The sequence below is a fragment of the Fonsecaea nubica genome, assembly GCF_001646965.1.
Source record: "Fonsecaea nubica strain CBS 269.64 chromosome Unknown Scaff83, whole genome shotgun sequence".
Taxonomy (NCBI): Eukaryota; Fungi; Ascomycota; class Eurotiomycetes; order Chaetothyriales; family Herpotrichiellaceae; genus Fonsecaea; species Fonsecaea nubica.
In genome coordinates, this window is record NW_019173756.1 from 82,215 (window position 1) to 97,122 (window position 14,908).

General features: G+C 52.6%; 5 protein-coding genes across 5 annotated transcripts; 2 read left to right on the forward strand and 3 right to left on the reverse strand.

Annotated features, from left to right (window-relative positions):
• Positions 1–6: 6 nt before the first annotated feature.
• Positions 7–2,874, reverse strand: AYO20_09250 (hypothetical protein; the record flags this gene model as incomplete). Its single annotated transcript, XM_022647521.1, has 3 exons — positions 7–474; positions 526–2,560; positions 2,612–2,874. The coding sequence occupies 3 exons, from the start codon at positions 2,872–2,874 to the stop codon at positions 7–9; spliced, it is 2,766 nt and encodes a 921-aa protein (XP_022496510.1).
• A 698-nt stretch (positions 2,875–3,572) lies between these two features.
• Positions 3,573–5,189, forward strand: AYO20_09251 (hypothetical protein; the record flags this gene model as incomplete). Its single annotated transcript, XM_022647522.1, has 1 exon — positions 3,573–5,189. One exon carries the CDS (start codon positions 3,573–3,575, stop codon positions 5,187–5,189), a length of 1,617 nt encoding a protein of 538 aa, XP_022496511.1.
• A 754-nt stretch (positions 5,190–5,943) lies between these two features.
• AYO20_09252 (hypothetical protein) lies at positions 5,944–7,347 on the reverse strand (the record flags this gene model as incomplete). Its single annotated transcript, XM_022647523.1, has 6 exons — positions 5,944–6,395; positions 6,447–6,519; positions 6,572–6,613; positions 6,666–6,851; positions 6,904–7,090; positions 7,142–7,347. 6 exons carry the CDS (start codon positions 7,345–7,347, stop codon positions 5,944–5,946), a joined length of 1,146 nt encoding a protein of 381 aa, XP_022496512.1.
• Positions 7,348–8,686: 1,339 nt separating this feature from the next.
• Positions 8,687–10,845, forward strand: AYO20_09253 (hypothetical protein; the record flags this gene model as incomplete). The annotated part of the gene is made up of 2 exons (XM_022647524.1): positions 8,687–10,501; positions 10,558–10,845. 2 exons carry the CDS (start codon positions 8,687–8,689, stop codon positions 10,843–10,845), a joined length of 2,103 nt encoding a protein of 700 aa, XP_022496513.1.
• A 1,378-nt stretch (positions 10,846–12,223) lies between these two features.
• On the reverse strand, positions 12,224–13,510 carry AYO20_09254 (hypothetical protein; the record flags this gene model as incomplete). Its single annotated transcript, XM_022647525.1, has 1 exon — positions 12,224–13,510. The coding sequence occupies one exon, from the start codon at positions 13,508–13,510 to the stop codon at positions 12,224–12,226; it is 1,287 nt and encodes a 428-aa protein (XP_022496514.1).
• Between the last annotated feature and the right edge of the window lie 1,398 nt (positions 13,511–14,908).

Genomic DNA, 14,908 nt, shown 5'->3' on the forward strand with positions numbered 1-14,908 from the left:
AATCATTTACTTCGTTGCTTCGCTCGCATCGCTGGCCGGTTTAGCTTTGCTGTCATCTCCCTTCTTCACCGAACCGCCCGCCTGCGCATCTGCGGGCGACTTGTTGGCCTGCTCCTCTGGCACACCCTTTGTTGACGGATTCTGGCCCTCTACATCCGGATGATCGGGTGCAACCCCCGATGAATTGACCTCGTTACCTTCCTCGTCGACCAGTCTTGTTCTTGTCTCGTACTTGGTCTGGAAGGACGCTTTGCCCTCTGCCAATAATGCTTGGACCTGGGCTTCGTCTAGGAGGTTCCCATTCTGATCGCGATATTCCACACGCTCTTCTTGTCCAATCACCTTCCCTTCACCGACCTGAGGGGTGACTGCTGATGGGTTGTCTTTCCTTCCCGAGTCGATTTGCATCGAGGGAACAGTGGGAGTTGCTCCGCCGTCTCCAAAGGACGGAAGTGGCGTGGAGTATTGTGCATACTATATTTCCAGTCAGACATCATCGTTTCGAGCAGTTTCCGTTCGACTTACATCAGTGTAAAAGGTGTTGCAGTCAAAATCCCAGGTATCAAACAGTTTGACCGCTCTGCACTGGTCCTGTGTCCAGGGATTGCCATAGATCAGTGGGGCATACAGAGTAAACACGCCGATTGCAAAAGCCACAAACAACACGGCGACACTCCACCCGATTTCGGGATACTTCTTCAATCCCAGAGAAGAGATCCGGTTGACGACAAAGTCAAAGATCTGGCACATAGCCATGATGGCAAAGTAGAGGGCTGGAAAGTAGTGGTGCAGGAACAACTGTCTTGCCATCAGGTAAAAAGGGAAGTAGTGAAAACCCCATGCCAGAACAGTCTGACCGATTTCGTAGTCGAAGCGTTTGAAGTTGACGTTGGAATAGTCGTTGCAGCTTCGTTGCCAGCGGAGGATGGCAATGCCCTTGAAAATGACATAGGTCAAGATCGCCAGGGTCGAGGGCCACCAAATGGCGGGATTTCCGAGGAGATAGACCTGGCGATGGTCTTTGCCCCAGAAATTGATCCCACGCCGGAGAATGGGCCACGATCCCGGTCGGGAGTCCCAGGCGTGCGATTCGATCAAGCCGGCGTTGGTCCTCCACATGACCTTCTGCAATTCCCAGAATTTGCCCAAAAAGCCGGGGTTTCTGTAGTTGACCTTTTCCGCCCCTTCCCCAAGCATAGGATGCTGATTCTGTTCAATATACCATACGCTGTTGGGGAGGGTGCCTCCTTTAGCACAAGTCACTTCCTGTTGCTCGAAGCCCCAGTCGGGTAATTTGACCTTGTGCGAGAAAAGAACGCAGCCTGTCATGATATGGACCAGCTTGAATTTCGTCTGGATCGTCCTCAGCCTCTTCTTGGCTTCTTCACCATCGGACATGGATTGGACAATCTCCACCCGGAAAAGATCGTTTGCGTCGCCTTCAAATCCCTCGTAGCCATAAGCCGTTACTTCGTTTTGCCAGTCGGCCTCAGTAACGGGAGGCCGGACGTCGTGAGAGTGGATGCGCCGATGGGTTGTGAGGTGGTACAGTCTGATAACATCACCATCCTGGATAAACTCGGTGAGATTCGACCACGCTTTGGGACCTGCAACGGTGACATTGTCCGCAGTGATCGGCTGGGTTTGGTTTTCGAGAAGAAAAATGTTGTTCTCATCCTTGTGAGGGTATAAGGTGACCTGCTGTTGCTTGCTGCCACCAGGATACATGTGTGAATGCGAATGGAGATAGCCACCCTGAGTGTTGTGATGTCGGATGGTGACTTCGCTGCCAAACAGCACATCAGCAGGGGTGTCGGCCATGCCCTTGTTGTTCAGTGTCGCTTGGAATTCAGAGGACATGAAACCATCGCCATCGCCAGGATTGACCAGGCACAGGAAATGAATTCCGAACATTCCCACATAGAACGCAACCGGGATGACGATCAGACAGAAGACTCTGGCAAATAGATGCTTGAACCACTTCCTTGGGGTGACATTGACGCTGTCGCCAAGCAGAACCCATAATTGGAGGATGGTCAAGGTGCCGACCCACGCAATCGTGAAGAGACCAACCCATTTGACACTGACTGTGGCACCCAAACCCAGTCCAGTGGCTGCAAGCCAAAACCACCAAGTCACATCAAATGCGTGTGCAGGGCCTAGTTCATGTTGATTGGTGAAGCAAGTCCATGCTAGAGCAGTGAAGGCGGTACAAATGACCAAGGGCGAGTCCAAGAGAATCAGCCTCGATTGTGTGATCAATCCATTTTCAAAGATCAAAAGCCCGGCACCGAGACAAGCCGTAACTGTTCGGCATCCGTATGCTTTCAAGGTCAAAAACATAGTGGGAATAGTGAGAACCCCGAGGATAGCAGGTAGGAGCCGCATCGAGACATAAGGGACTTTGGGTTCGAGATAATCCTTTCCGATGTCTTTGAAATCGAAGTCGCCGTTGAAGCCAGCCAGCCAGCCAGCCAAGGTGATGAGGAGCTTGGCCAAAGGTGGGTGGACGTCCATGAAGAATTTGCCCTTGATATACTTGGTAGCAAACCCGCCGAAGCTATGATTGGCATGAGTGTTATGTCCTTGTGCGATGTGGTGGCTAACTTACTGGACCTCGTCGAAGACAACGCTCGTAGGTTGGTAAATCTTGAACAGCCGAACAACGCCAGCCAGCAGAGTCAACAGCGCCATGATTTGATAGTCTCCCGCGGGAAGCAAGAAGATATCATTGTCTGTCACACCTTCTGATGCGTAGCTCTTCTTTTTGCTCGACTGCGTCCGGATCATATCGCTATTGGCTTGTCTCGAGGCCGGTGCAGGAGAAGCTGCTTTTTGCGAAGCCGTATGCTTCCGCGAGGTAGCATGAGCCATGATGAGGGATTCAGGCCTGTGGCTTCGAGGAAGATGTGGAAAATTGGGAGGAAGTGCGCGGAAAGGCTGAACCGCAGAGGACACGGTCGACGGTGTCTGCAGTCCCCCTTAGGTTGGAATTCAAAGTAGAAGAAGGATGGGTCAACGAGAGACAAGAAGAAAAAGGTCGGTCATTAGCAGGTCAAATAAGCATCATGACAAGAAGAAGACAAGCACGAAGGGAAAATGTAGGAAGGGGGTTGAAGGCTGAATTGCATGCAGAAGTTCAGGAGTAACACTTGACAACTTGTTCATTGATGGCTTGTGTCTCCGCAGCTGCACAGAGTAACTTTTAGTTGGCCAACGTCCCAATCTTAGCACGACGCGCATGTGCAAGGCGGCAGCCTCCTTTCCCCTTTGTGCCCTTGGAACCGAGCCTCCAACTCCACAGTTCTGCCTTAGCCACACGCTGTACCAGCCACAGATTCAGATTTCTCCCCAAACTTCGCATTTTGTTTGGGAACAGGTTAAAGGGCCAGCCAACCCCATATTCTCCAAGCGACAAGCTGTTGGCACGCGCGAGTATCTCGGACTCGATACAGACCTGTTAACGAAGAACAGACCTCCGCAAAACCCCCCTAGGCGGTCACTCAACTGACAATCCGAACCCCGACAGACGTGGTGGGTTGGCCCCATCCAGCTGGTGGAAAGCAGCAACTATGGCACAGAATGGAGCAGTTCCTGAACTTCCAGAATCGGTCTCAAAACCTCCCGAAGGTGTTGTCCTACCGCCCAAGGACATAAGAGCCATCATCGAAAAGACAGCCGGCTATGTGGCGCGCAATGGCCCTGTCTTCGAAGACCGCATCCGCGACAAGGAACAAGCGAACCCGAAATTCTCCTTCCTTTCTCCTCAGGATGCATACGCTCCTTTCTACCAGTGGCGACTCTCTGAGGTGCGATCGGGACGGGGCACTGCCGTGTCCGCGGGAAGAGCAGGAGATGCGACACCTGTGCCAGAAAAGCCAAAAGGACCAGAACCGCCCCCCGAGTTTCAATTCAGTGCGCGCATGCCAAATATCAGTGCTTTGGACTTGGAGGTTGTCAAGTTAACAGCTCTCCATGTTGCTCGGAAGGGCAAGAGTTGGATGACTGCTCTCTCACAACGGGAAGCCCGGAATTACCAGTTCGACTTCCTGCGCCCTCAACACTCGCTTTACAACTTCTTTCAGCGCCTCGTTGACCAATACACACTCCTCCTCCAGACAGGACCGGAAGGCCAAAAAGCAGAACAGGCGCGCATCCAAGTCCTCCAAGCCAACATTCAAGACCGATTTAGAGTTCTAAATCTGGCAAAGCAACGATCTGAGTACACCAAATGGCAAGAGACTCAGAAACAGAAGAAAGAAGAGGCGGAAGAGGCCGAACGCATAGCATATGCCCAAATCGACTGGCACGACTTCGTTGTAGTCGAAACAGTGCTGTTCACTGAGGCAGATGAGCAGGCCGATCTTCCCCCACCCACAACACTGAATGATCTTCAGAGTGCAAGTCTGGAACAGAAAGCGATGATGAGTCTAGCTAGACCAGATATGCGCATCGAAGAAGCAATGCCTACGGACGATATGAGCAGTTATGCGTACAATGACCAGTTTGGAGGATACCCTCAGGCCAATGGGTGGGCACCACCGCCGGAAGTGGCTACAATGTCAGCATATACTCCTTCACCTGCGCCACAACCACCTTCACCAGCCGTCCCGACACCCGTACCATCATATTCACCTGCACCTCCTCTCGTACCGTCTCCACAACCCCCATCAATGCCACCACAGCAACCGCCCCCTTCAACCGCTTCGCCAGCTCCAGTTCCAGGCCAACCTCCAATGCGCATTAAACAAGACTATATACCACGTGCCCAGCAACGTGCGGCTACCGCTCGGTCTGCTACGGCTCTGTGTCCCAATTGCGGGCAGCAAATCCCCATTGCTGAGCTCGACGCCCATCTGCGGATCGAGTTGCTGGACCCGAGATGGAAAGAGCAACAGTCCAAAGCCGCGTCACGGTTTTCGACCACGAACCTGGGCGGCACGGATGTTGCAGCAAACCTGAAGAGACTGAGGGCGAGGACGGATGGAGTCACCAGCGACCCTGTCGCGGAGGCAGCAGCTAGGGTCTTGGGCGAACAGGAAGAGGAGGAGAGGAGGAAGAGGATGAAACTCGAAGGTCCGCCCGGAGCGACAGCGTATTCCGCCGCGGGAGCACAGAACCAGGGCGGGCAGCACGTCATGGATGTGCAGGAGCAAATACGCCAGATCCACAACAAGTACAAGTCGTGATGATTTGGGCAAAATGTATGTACAGTAGTACCTTCCTAGTATCTCCCCCCAGACCAGCGTCTTTGCCGTGGAGAGGATTCTTCGCCTCTGTGAGTGCAATAGCCCGTTGCAGAGGTTGGGATAAGAATAACCACGAGAGAATTTTCTGGAGCGAGCCAGCCAGATCTATGCTTTCTGGGCCTGTATCAAGTTCACCAGATCTGAGCAGCTGAGCAGCTCCGGGGGTCGACGGTAGGGCTCTCTCCACCGACGTAATGCTGGCGCTGGGCTCTCCGAGTACCACGGCTGTCTACGGTCAGTTTGTGCTAGCTATCTCAGGTCAGCGATAGACCGACATATGCCACCCATATGCCACATGCAAAAATGATGACTGGGACGATACGAGTTCTATAGAGAGAAACGATACAAAATTGAACACATTAACAAAATATATTATTGTAATCACCGTGTATTTGGTAGATCGTCGTCCGTCCGCCCCAGAACCGTTCGATCCTTGTGAGATATTGCCTGTTACATATTCTTGGATCCAGTCATTTAAAGCACATAACGTACAGGACACTGTTGAGATCCTCAGCAAGAAAACCAAGGGTTGCAGCAGCCACAATTTGAATAAACTCGCTTGAACGCATTTCCCACAAGAAACACCCAGGGTATCTCATCGCAGACAAACTTTCGTGCAGACTAAAGATGACATGCCTCCAAGAATTGCACAGATAAGTCAATGAAATGAGCGAATTTTTCGTCGTAAGATAAGTCAAGTAGCAGATTGACTCGGGATAGTGGTCCTGTCATGAAATGTTGCATTGCCATTTGTGTTGTTGTTACTTAGAGTCGTGTTGGTGGTTCCAGAGCCTATCCGGGTTGCCTGGAGGGAACCTGACCTCTCGTCCTTGGAAGTTCTTTCTTTGGAAGTTCTCGACGTGCGAGACAGAGCACGGTCGGGGATGACGGCGGTTGGACTGACGACAGGGCGGGTCAGGTCCTCTTCTGGGTTGTATGCAGAAGCTTCGAGGTCGTCGAAGTCTTGGCCAGGGTTTGCAGTTTGGTATTCGCAGCTCTTGATGAACCAGAAGAACCCAGATGCAACGAGCGAACCGAGCAGAGGGCCTACCCAGTAAATCCAATGTTCACTTGGGAACGAGCGGTTAGCAACGCAGGGGCCAAAGCTTCGAGCCGGGTTCAAAGATCCGCCGGTGTAGTACACGCCTAAATATTCTGTCAGTGGCAGGCAGGTTGTGCAGTCAGACTCCGGCTTACCAGCCAACTCAGCGATGAAAAGAGACAAGCCAATTCCCACTGGGGCGAGGAATGTCCCTTTGTGTTTTTCAGCCTGGAAGGGAGTGTCAGTCAGTAACGCATGGATCATCGTTGTAACCACTCACAGCCAACATGAAGATGGTGAAGACCAGTTGGGCAGTGAGAAACTATAAAAGATGTTAGCAGCGCGCCCCGGGTCCATTGTGTCAAGAGACAGACCATCTCAATGAAGAGTCCTTGGGCCTTATTTGTTCCCCCACTAAGAGAAGTTGTGACAGCGAGCGGCCCGGGGAAAAGTGCTTTGACAACCCCAGCGGACGCCATAGCCCCTAGCATTTGTGCGATGAAGACCAGGGCACCTCGAACAAAAGGTACGGCGCCAATAAGGCAGAGACCGAGAGTGACCTGCTATATTGTCAGACCATTTGTTCACATCTCTTTGCTCTAGTTTTCGTACGGCAGGATTGAAGAGGCCACCGGAAATTCTGAAGAAAATCCACGCGTTGACCGCAAGGGAAAACCCGAAGCACAGGGATATGTATAGGAGCTGTGTAGGATTCGGACCTTGAGGAAGGTCTGTACTCGTGTTGCCAGTAACAGTCTGGGGAGTGTTGGCCACCTGGGTGCCGGCGAAGGCGAAGAAGCTAGAGCAAAGTCAGTAACAAGGCCTTTTGCGATAAGAAGAGGATGCTCACAGGAAGAGGAATGTGCCAACGAATTCGCCAGCCATGGCAATGAAATGGTTTCGGGGCTTGTTTGGAATTCTCATGAAAAAGGAGCTGGGTTTTGGGCCCTGCATTTTCTCGTCTTCACCAGCAGGTGTCGCTCCAGTCCTTGATTTTCCTTTTCGAAGTCCAAAGATACCGGGGAGGAATCCGGACTTGGGACTGATTCTATCCATCGTTGTCCGCGTTGAAGTTTTCTCACACCGCTGATACTAGATGGCGAGGGAAGGTGCGGGTTCTTTTGCGAGGAAGGTGCTGCCCGAATACGAGGCTGAGGAGGCCGCGTCAGATCGCAAGTATACAACAGACGCAACTTGTTTTGCACCACCCAGTTTAAGAAGAACGACAGCACGCGAAACAAACAAGGCGCCCAAGGCCCAAAAGATAGAGGGGTTTGAGGAGAAGTGAAAATATTTCTGCTGAGGATAGAGGAGATAAGGAAGAGTCAGTTGATCTACGTGTCAAGAAGTCATGGTGGTCTCCCAGCCGCATACGAAGGCTGTAGGATGGTCATACGGCTCTTGGGAAACGGCACAGACGCCATCGAAGTAAAAAGTGGTGGGAGGTTGATATGGCGATCGACGTTCAGTAGGCGAATGGTCGATGAATTGACATGGATGAGACTTCGGTTTGTGAAGTTGTGGCATCGGTATTGGCATAGACATGACGAAAGCGGCACCACAGGAAACATCTAACTGGGCATGGTGCGCCCTCAGGTCAGTCTTGGATGGGGTTAATAGGGCCAATCACCCCTAAAGGGCCAAAGCTAAGCTGAAATGGGGGCCAGAGAGGGGGCGCTGGGGTGTTCATCACACGGAAATGGAGCCACCTAGAGGCCCTAGATTGGCCCGCTAATTGAAGCCCAAAGCCTACAAGTAAATACCAAGCACAGACTTGGGGAGAGAACTCGTCAAAAGATCTCGAAAGCCAAGATTGATGGTCTGGAACACCCTCGAGTACGAGTACAAGCACAGCCCAAGACTCTAGGATATAGAACACACGTAGCTCGAACAGAATAATATATACCTCCTGGTAGCTCACATGCTCGAACTACAGATAGTAGCGGGTCAACAATATCTTCAATGTCATCATGACTTTTGCTCGCTTCGTGCTGGCATCAGTTGGTGTCTGTGAACCAAACCCCCTGCGACACGTAAAGCGCCCACCAAGGAGAATGTTAATCACGTGACACTCACCCTTGCCTAGTGGCTGCCCTTGTTGGCGGCAATCCCGCACTCGGTTTTCCGGCTCATTCAGTGGCAGTGGCCAGGGTCTACCAACTAACTCGTATCCTGCCCTGCCCAGTATCAGGCTGCAACTGGCACTTTTGTTCCGTGACAAGAACATCTTTTCTACACAACTCGAGCACCACTCCACTTTCGTTTGAACGCTCGTCCCGAGTTAGATCTTCTGTTGCGCTATTGTCGTCCTTCTCGTAACTGCAGCCAGTTTCAACCGCATGGAGGATTGTGCCACTCCCTGATTTGTGGCAATAGCCAGTTATATTAGCCCAATATGCGTCCCCTCCGCTTCTTGTTGTTACTCTTCTTTTTTGTCGCCCTTCCTGTAGCATTGACCTTTTGGTCATTGCTGGCTGCGAGCGTGAACGCTGTCGACTCATTTCAACCCGGCCTCGACACGAAATCTGGGCGCCTTAGGGCGTTCTTCTCCTTCTCGACCCCCTCCTCCCTATTTCCACCTTCTGCGGTTATCAGCCTAACCAACGACAACTCGACCTTCTTCCTAGCCAGACCGGCTGCCTTTGGTCCCAGCCTTCCGTCCAAGGGCTTAAGTGGCCGGCTGTGGGTCGGTAAGGGTTTTGGGGACGATGCTTTGCTGAAGGAAGAGAACATTCAAGTGGCCGGGTGGGAATTGGGCTGCTCCGACGTTCCAGGATGGGCTGAAGAGAAGGCAAAGAGCATCAAGAATCTTCCTGCAGTCGACCAAAGTCAGGCAAGGACCAAAATACCACGAAGCATAGACAAAGATGGATCATTTCGTGACGATTCCGGACCCCTCTCCGACGAGGCTTTCCTTCAAGACGACGGTACCGACGACTATTTACACCGGCCTCTACCTGACTCGAACCCTGCAACCCCTGGCGAACCAGGCGAGCCTGCCAACGCCGATCTCTCGGACAAGAAGCAGGCTACTCACGCGGACATTGAATCACTGCAAGAGAGCGCCGACATTACAGGCAAGATTGTCATGCTGAGCCGTGGCGGCTGCGGATTCTTGGAGAAAGTCAAGTGGGCTCAACGCCGTGGGGGTATTGCCCTCATTGTCGGCGACAACGAGAAGGGAGCGCAGTTGACAATCATGTATGCGAAGGGCGATACATCAAATATCACGATCCCTGCATTGTTCACTTCATACACATCAGCCCATCTCTTATCTTCACTGGTGCCTCAAGAAGACGGTGACGACGAGGATGCCAACCCCAAGGCTCACGATAAGGCCACAACGGGTAATTCTGGTGCAGACCAGAAACAACACGACAACCAGCCCATCTTTACGTCCAGCAAACCTGGAGTTACGAAACCGACATCTCTTTCTGCAGCTACATCTGATGAGGAGAGGGCTGAGAGCTGGATGAAGAATGTCTTGTCAGTCATGGGATTGGGAGATAACTCTCCGTTTTCTCATTCGGAAGACAGCCGTCGTCCACCTAGCAGCGGCAATATCGATTGGGTCCTTCTGGAAGATTGGAAGGAGGAGGCTGGCCCAGGTTTAAAGGATAGTAAGAACACATTGACAAACGTCGCTCCGGTGGCCACCTCGGCTCTCAAGGCAAAGTCGACGAGTACCAAACGGACTGGAGCGGATGATTTTGTGATAGGAGTCCAAGACTGGCGAGACACTGATCTCGTGGCACCGAAACCCACCACCACCTCACAAAACGCTCCTGAAGAAGCCGGCAAGGGTTTGCCCACCGATACTGCGAGCTCGGCGAAAGCTTCAAGCAGTCCAGATTCAACTCTAAAAGGTGGCAGTATCACTCCTGGCAGCGGAGAATACGACCATGAAAAGTCAGAGCATTTGAATCGCTTCCAACGAGGCAATGTACCATCGGACCGGGGACACAGAAGTTCCGATAACCATCAGGGCCAAGAAAAGGGATCTTGGTTTCATGTTTTCCGCTCTGGCCAGGGAGCCAATAGAATTCCGGAAGGAAACGTACCCCTTGACGAACACGACAACCAGGGAAAGGAAAAGAGCTCGAAAATAACCGGCTCAGACGACGAGCCTGACCGTCCTGGTCTATGGGTTACCCTCACGCCCACAAGTGTTTCTGCTAGTCCGTTCGTCGACACACTTCTGGTACTGGTGGTCAGTCCACTAGTAACATTGACAGTGGTATACGCCCTTTTACTTCTCCGCTCGAGGATTCGACGCCGGAGATGGCGCGCACCAAAATCCCTGGTCGACCGACTGCCAGTTCGTACTTACCACACTATGAGCACGACCTCGTCTACCACTACTTCGCGGGTGGAATCCCCAGACAATGCTTCGGCCACCTCACCACTACTTATTTCTGCGAGCCAGAATGTGTCACAACGACCTCGTCCGCGCTCGCAGACAACTACGGGAATCTTCTCCGGTGGAAGCGTAGAAAGTCAACTTTCGCACTCTCGAAGTCCGCACACAGAGAAACTTACTTCGAAACCGGCTAAACGGAAGCGATATACAGGTCGACAAGTCGAATGCGTGGTATGTCTCGAAGAATACGTCGATGGCGAAAGTCAAGTCATGTCTTTACCATGTGGGCATGAATTTCATGTTGATTGCATCACGCCTTGGCTTATTACAAGGAGGCGGACCTGTCCGATATGTAAGGGTGATGTTGTGAGGAGCATGGCAAGGCAGGGTCTACAGCGGTATGATGAGGACGATGAGGAAGAAGATGATATCAGCGGTGATAGTTTCGGAATCGGGCGGAGGCAAGGTGAAAGAACCAGCGATGATATTCAAAACCGTGTGGCTCAAACTGTGAACCGGGAACCAAGTGCAGCGATTCCGATTCCCTCTTTGAACAGAGATGATGAGGATGTCGAAAGAGGGCAGGACCCAGACGTACCTCTTTTGGGCGGAGCAGAATCACTGAGCTCGGAAACTACCATCACACCGCAGAGACTACGCCAGGATCATGCGAGGGGTACGGAGAGACGTGGGGACCGCGAAGGACAATCGATGTGGAGGAATATGGTCTCTGCAAGTGTTGGTCGACTCAGTGGAGACACACTCTGGAGACAGACACCAGTAGACCGAAGCCGGTGAGCTGGTTTACGTTTCCCTGGTTGCCGCACACCTTGATAGGATATGCATTTGGTGTTGCTTCAATCACGGATGTCGGATGTCGAAGCTCCTCCTTTGTCTCCACAATCGGGTATTTTTCGCAGAGGATGGATGCGACTGGCATTGGGACATGAGGAAGTGAGATCATGATCCCGCTTCGTCGTCACACCTTTGGCCTAACTGGGGCGAGCCTGAGTTTGGGTATGGTGCCCACGGGGTATCACTTTATATTGTCTGTCGCAGGTGGAACCATGACGACGGCCTGAGTCCGGGGACTGTAATGAACACTGTGCAACAAGGAGCGTCTGTAGTTGTATTTTTTTTTTTAGCCGGGCAGGAGAGGATACTACATCCCTAGTCATTCGACAAAAACAAAGCCTACGAATCGAGGTTACAATCCCTCAAGAAAGCGCTCAGTAGAGCAACGACCAAAAGAAGCCAATTTTCACTCGAATCATCTTCATTTCACGGGGTATTTCTTCAACAAGGCTATCTAGTAGTACATCGATATTAGAACTCGGCTCGCCAGACAGATGGAGCCAACGTAGAAATTGGGTCAGATAGCCATCCACGCTCCTGTGTGGTATATGGCACCTTTTACATCTTTGCGTCTTGTCCAAGTCCTGTTCTGAAAAGGCCTCCCTGACAGGTTTAGTATCTCACTCATTTGGTACCCTCAAAAAGATTGGGTAAAGAAGGGGATCACAGCACAGCACAGCACAATGCAATGCAACACGACGGATTGGGGTCGTCGTCTCATCTCACTCTCGGAAAAGGCGTCCAGTTGCCCGTACCGCTGGCTTTCTTGCTGGTCCTCAAATCCTGCTGTGACGCCCTCTTTTTGGCATTTAGTGGTGGAACTGGCTCCGGCTCCGGCGTACCAGCGGGATGCTCGTCGTCGACCAGGTAATGCCGGGTTACCGCGCTGATGCCACTCAGATCTGGCTTGTAGGGCTGCAGGCTGCTGGGCATGACCCATCCTTCAGGTGCCGGGATCTCGACCTTCTCCCCCGTTTCTGAGTCGACCAGGAAATGTCGGGCCGGGAGGATCTCGACTGCTTTGATGGGTTGCGTGTAGGTGTAGTAGTGGTGCACGTGGATTTCGCGGGTGATTTCTTCTTGCACTATCTCCTTTGTGTCCTGTTTGACGACTTCGTGTGTTACCGCCGGTCGGAGAATCTCTTCAACCTCGGTATGCTCACTTTTCCCCGGCTTGAACCCGGGCGGGAGAAGTGGATGATCGTTCTTCTCGGCGTCAGCGTTGGGTTTGGGGGACGTCGTGCGTTGCGTCGTGTCGGTCGGGTGGACGTGCGAAAAGTATGAGCTGGGAATGTGGTACAGGGGATTTAGTGGGGAGGGGTCGTTGGGGGCCAGAGGTTGATAGCGTGCCGTCCGGAAGGGATTGGGAGGGCCAGGAGAGCCAGCTGAGGATGATTTTTCGCTGTCGGAATCTGCCTTTGGACTCTGCTCTCCTGGCGAGGACTTGGGTCTTAGAGAGAGGGGCGCATGAGTCGTCGTCGAGACCGTGGGTTTTGGCTCATCCGAGAGGCCCTTCTTCGATTTGGGACGATCAGTGGTTCCAAGTGACTTCTTTCGGAGAGAGGACGACCGACCGGGGACTCCATGAACTGGCAGTTGGGGCAAGACTGTTGCATCTTTCGGATCCAGCGATGGTCTCCGGGGGTGGGGAGAAGTTGGCGGCATTGCAGAAACACTGGCAGACTTCTTCAACATGTGCTGTGAAGGGCGCTTTTGCAGACGGCTTCTTGAGCGAGTAGGACGAACGGCATGCGCAGGTTCATGACTGTGATTGAGGGTTGGGTTAGCTGTGGCCGGCCGTGGGAATGGCTCTTGCCATTGAAGAGGGGCACCGTGGTAACTATGGCTGTGGCTGAGATTCCGACTGTGGTTGGGATTCTGGCTGCGATGTCTTTGTTTCCCCGTCGCGGTGGTGGTGTCGCTACCTGTATGCATGACGTAGGGGAAGCACTTCGGGTCGCAGTCTGCGGCATTCCTGAGCCGTTGAGTCGCTGTCATGGCCATACTGCACAAAACAAGAAAAAGTGGCTCTCTTGCTCCAGCCTATTGAGTACAATTGCAGGTCTGTCAAAGGAGACACGAGAGGCAGATCGGGGTTGGAGAGGTGCGAACGAGAACGGAATCACCCAGATCACCTTACCTTCATTCCCAGGTTCCCAGGTTTCCCAGCTCCCTTTTTCTCTTCCCACGCTACTCACCTCCTGTTTGAGTCTTGGGTAAACCCTACTTGTTTTCCCCATTAACGGGATTTCTCAAGCGACAGGAAAACAGCTTTTCTGCATGGCTAAGCCTGAACCGCACGACCGGTCCACCTCGTCTACAAGCACGATATTGAAGACTTTACCCAAGATGGCGCAAAGGAACAACGGTCGTCAGGGAAGACCCATGAAGCGGATGTTCACCTCGAGTGATCCAGAATCCACAGCACCTGCGCCTTCGGAAGCGATTGGGCGATAACCCATGGCAACTTTGGCAGAGGTTCGACCAGGGCAAACTAGACCAACCCCAAGCCACGCGGGAGTGCAGAAGGGCCTCGAGTTGGTTGCTTAGGGCTCTAGGGGAAGAGCGTGGAGGGGTCTTAGGCACATGCACTAGCTGGTCAGAGAGTGCCACAGTGGAATCGGTGGCGGGTGCTTGTCGGGGTTCAAGGATTGGGCCGGCAGATCAAGGATTCGGCCCCCATCAACAATTGAACAGGTCAGGAGAGGCCTTCGGTCTGTCACCACTGTGGCTTGACGCTCAGACGTCAGATCACCCACGGGATTGGGGGCCCTGTGAAGCCTCTCTTTGGACCTCACGAGCCACATTCTCGAACGATTAGATGGGGTGTCGCGATCCCATCATGACGCAGACAGCAGCTCTTCAGCTCCACGTCTGTTCCCGTGCGATGACGAAGTCTCGAACACACTCAGCACTCGTATGAGGGCAATAGCACAAAGACTCAAATCGGACAAAAGACCATCCCCCCACCTTGTGCTTTTACAGAAACGAACAGTCTTGTCGTCACAAAATGGGGTTGTTTGAACAATGGAAATGGATACCTTCTGCGCAGATGACCCAAATGGGACTGCACTTCAGACTCCATCTTTGGTCGCTGACCCCGCTAAGACTGGTTCAGGACATCTGGATGAGTTTCAGCCCATCCAGCATCAGATCGACATGCGAAAAGGGACCCTGATTGCCGAGATCAGATACCAATCGCCCACAGCTTTGCGATATTCGGCAAAAAAGTCGATCCCCTCTGACCTCACCTGAAGTGGATGGCCCAAGCTTAGCGCATCTCCAGATGATATCACGGTTCCTGCAAGGTTTGAGGTTGTCTCATACGATGTCCATGGATCTTTGATGTATATAACGTAGCACTTCTGAGGGTCTGGGAACAGGCCTCTCGTCATCCCTCCT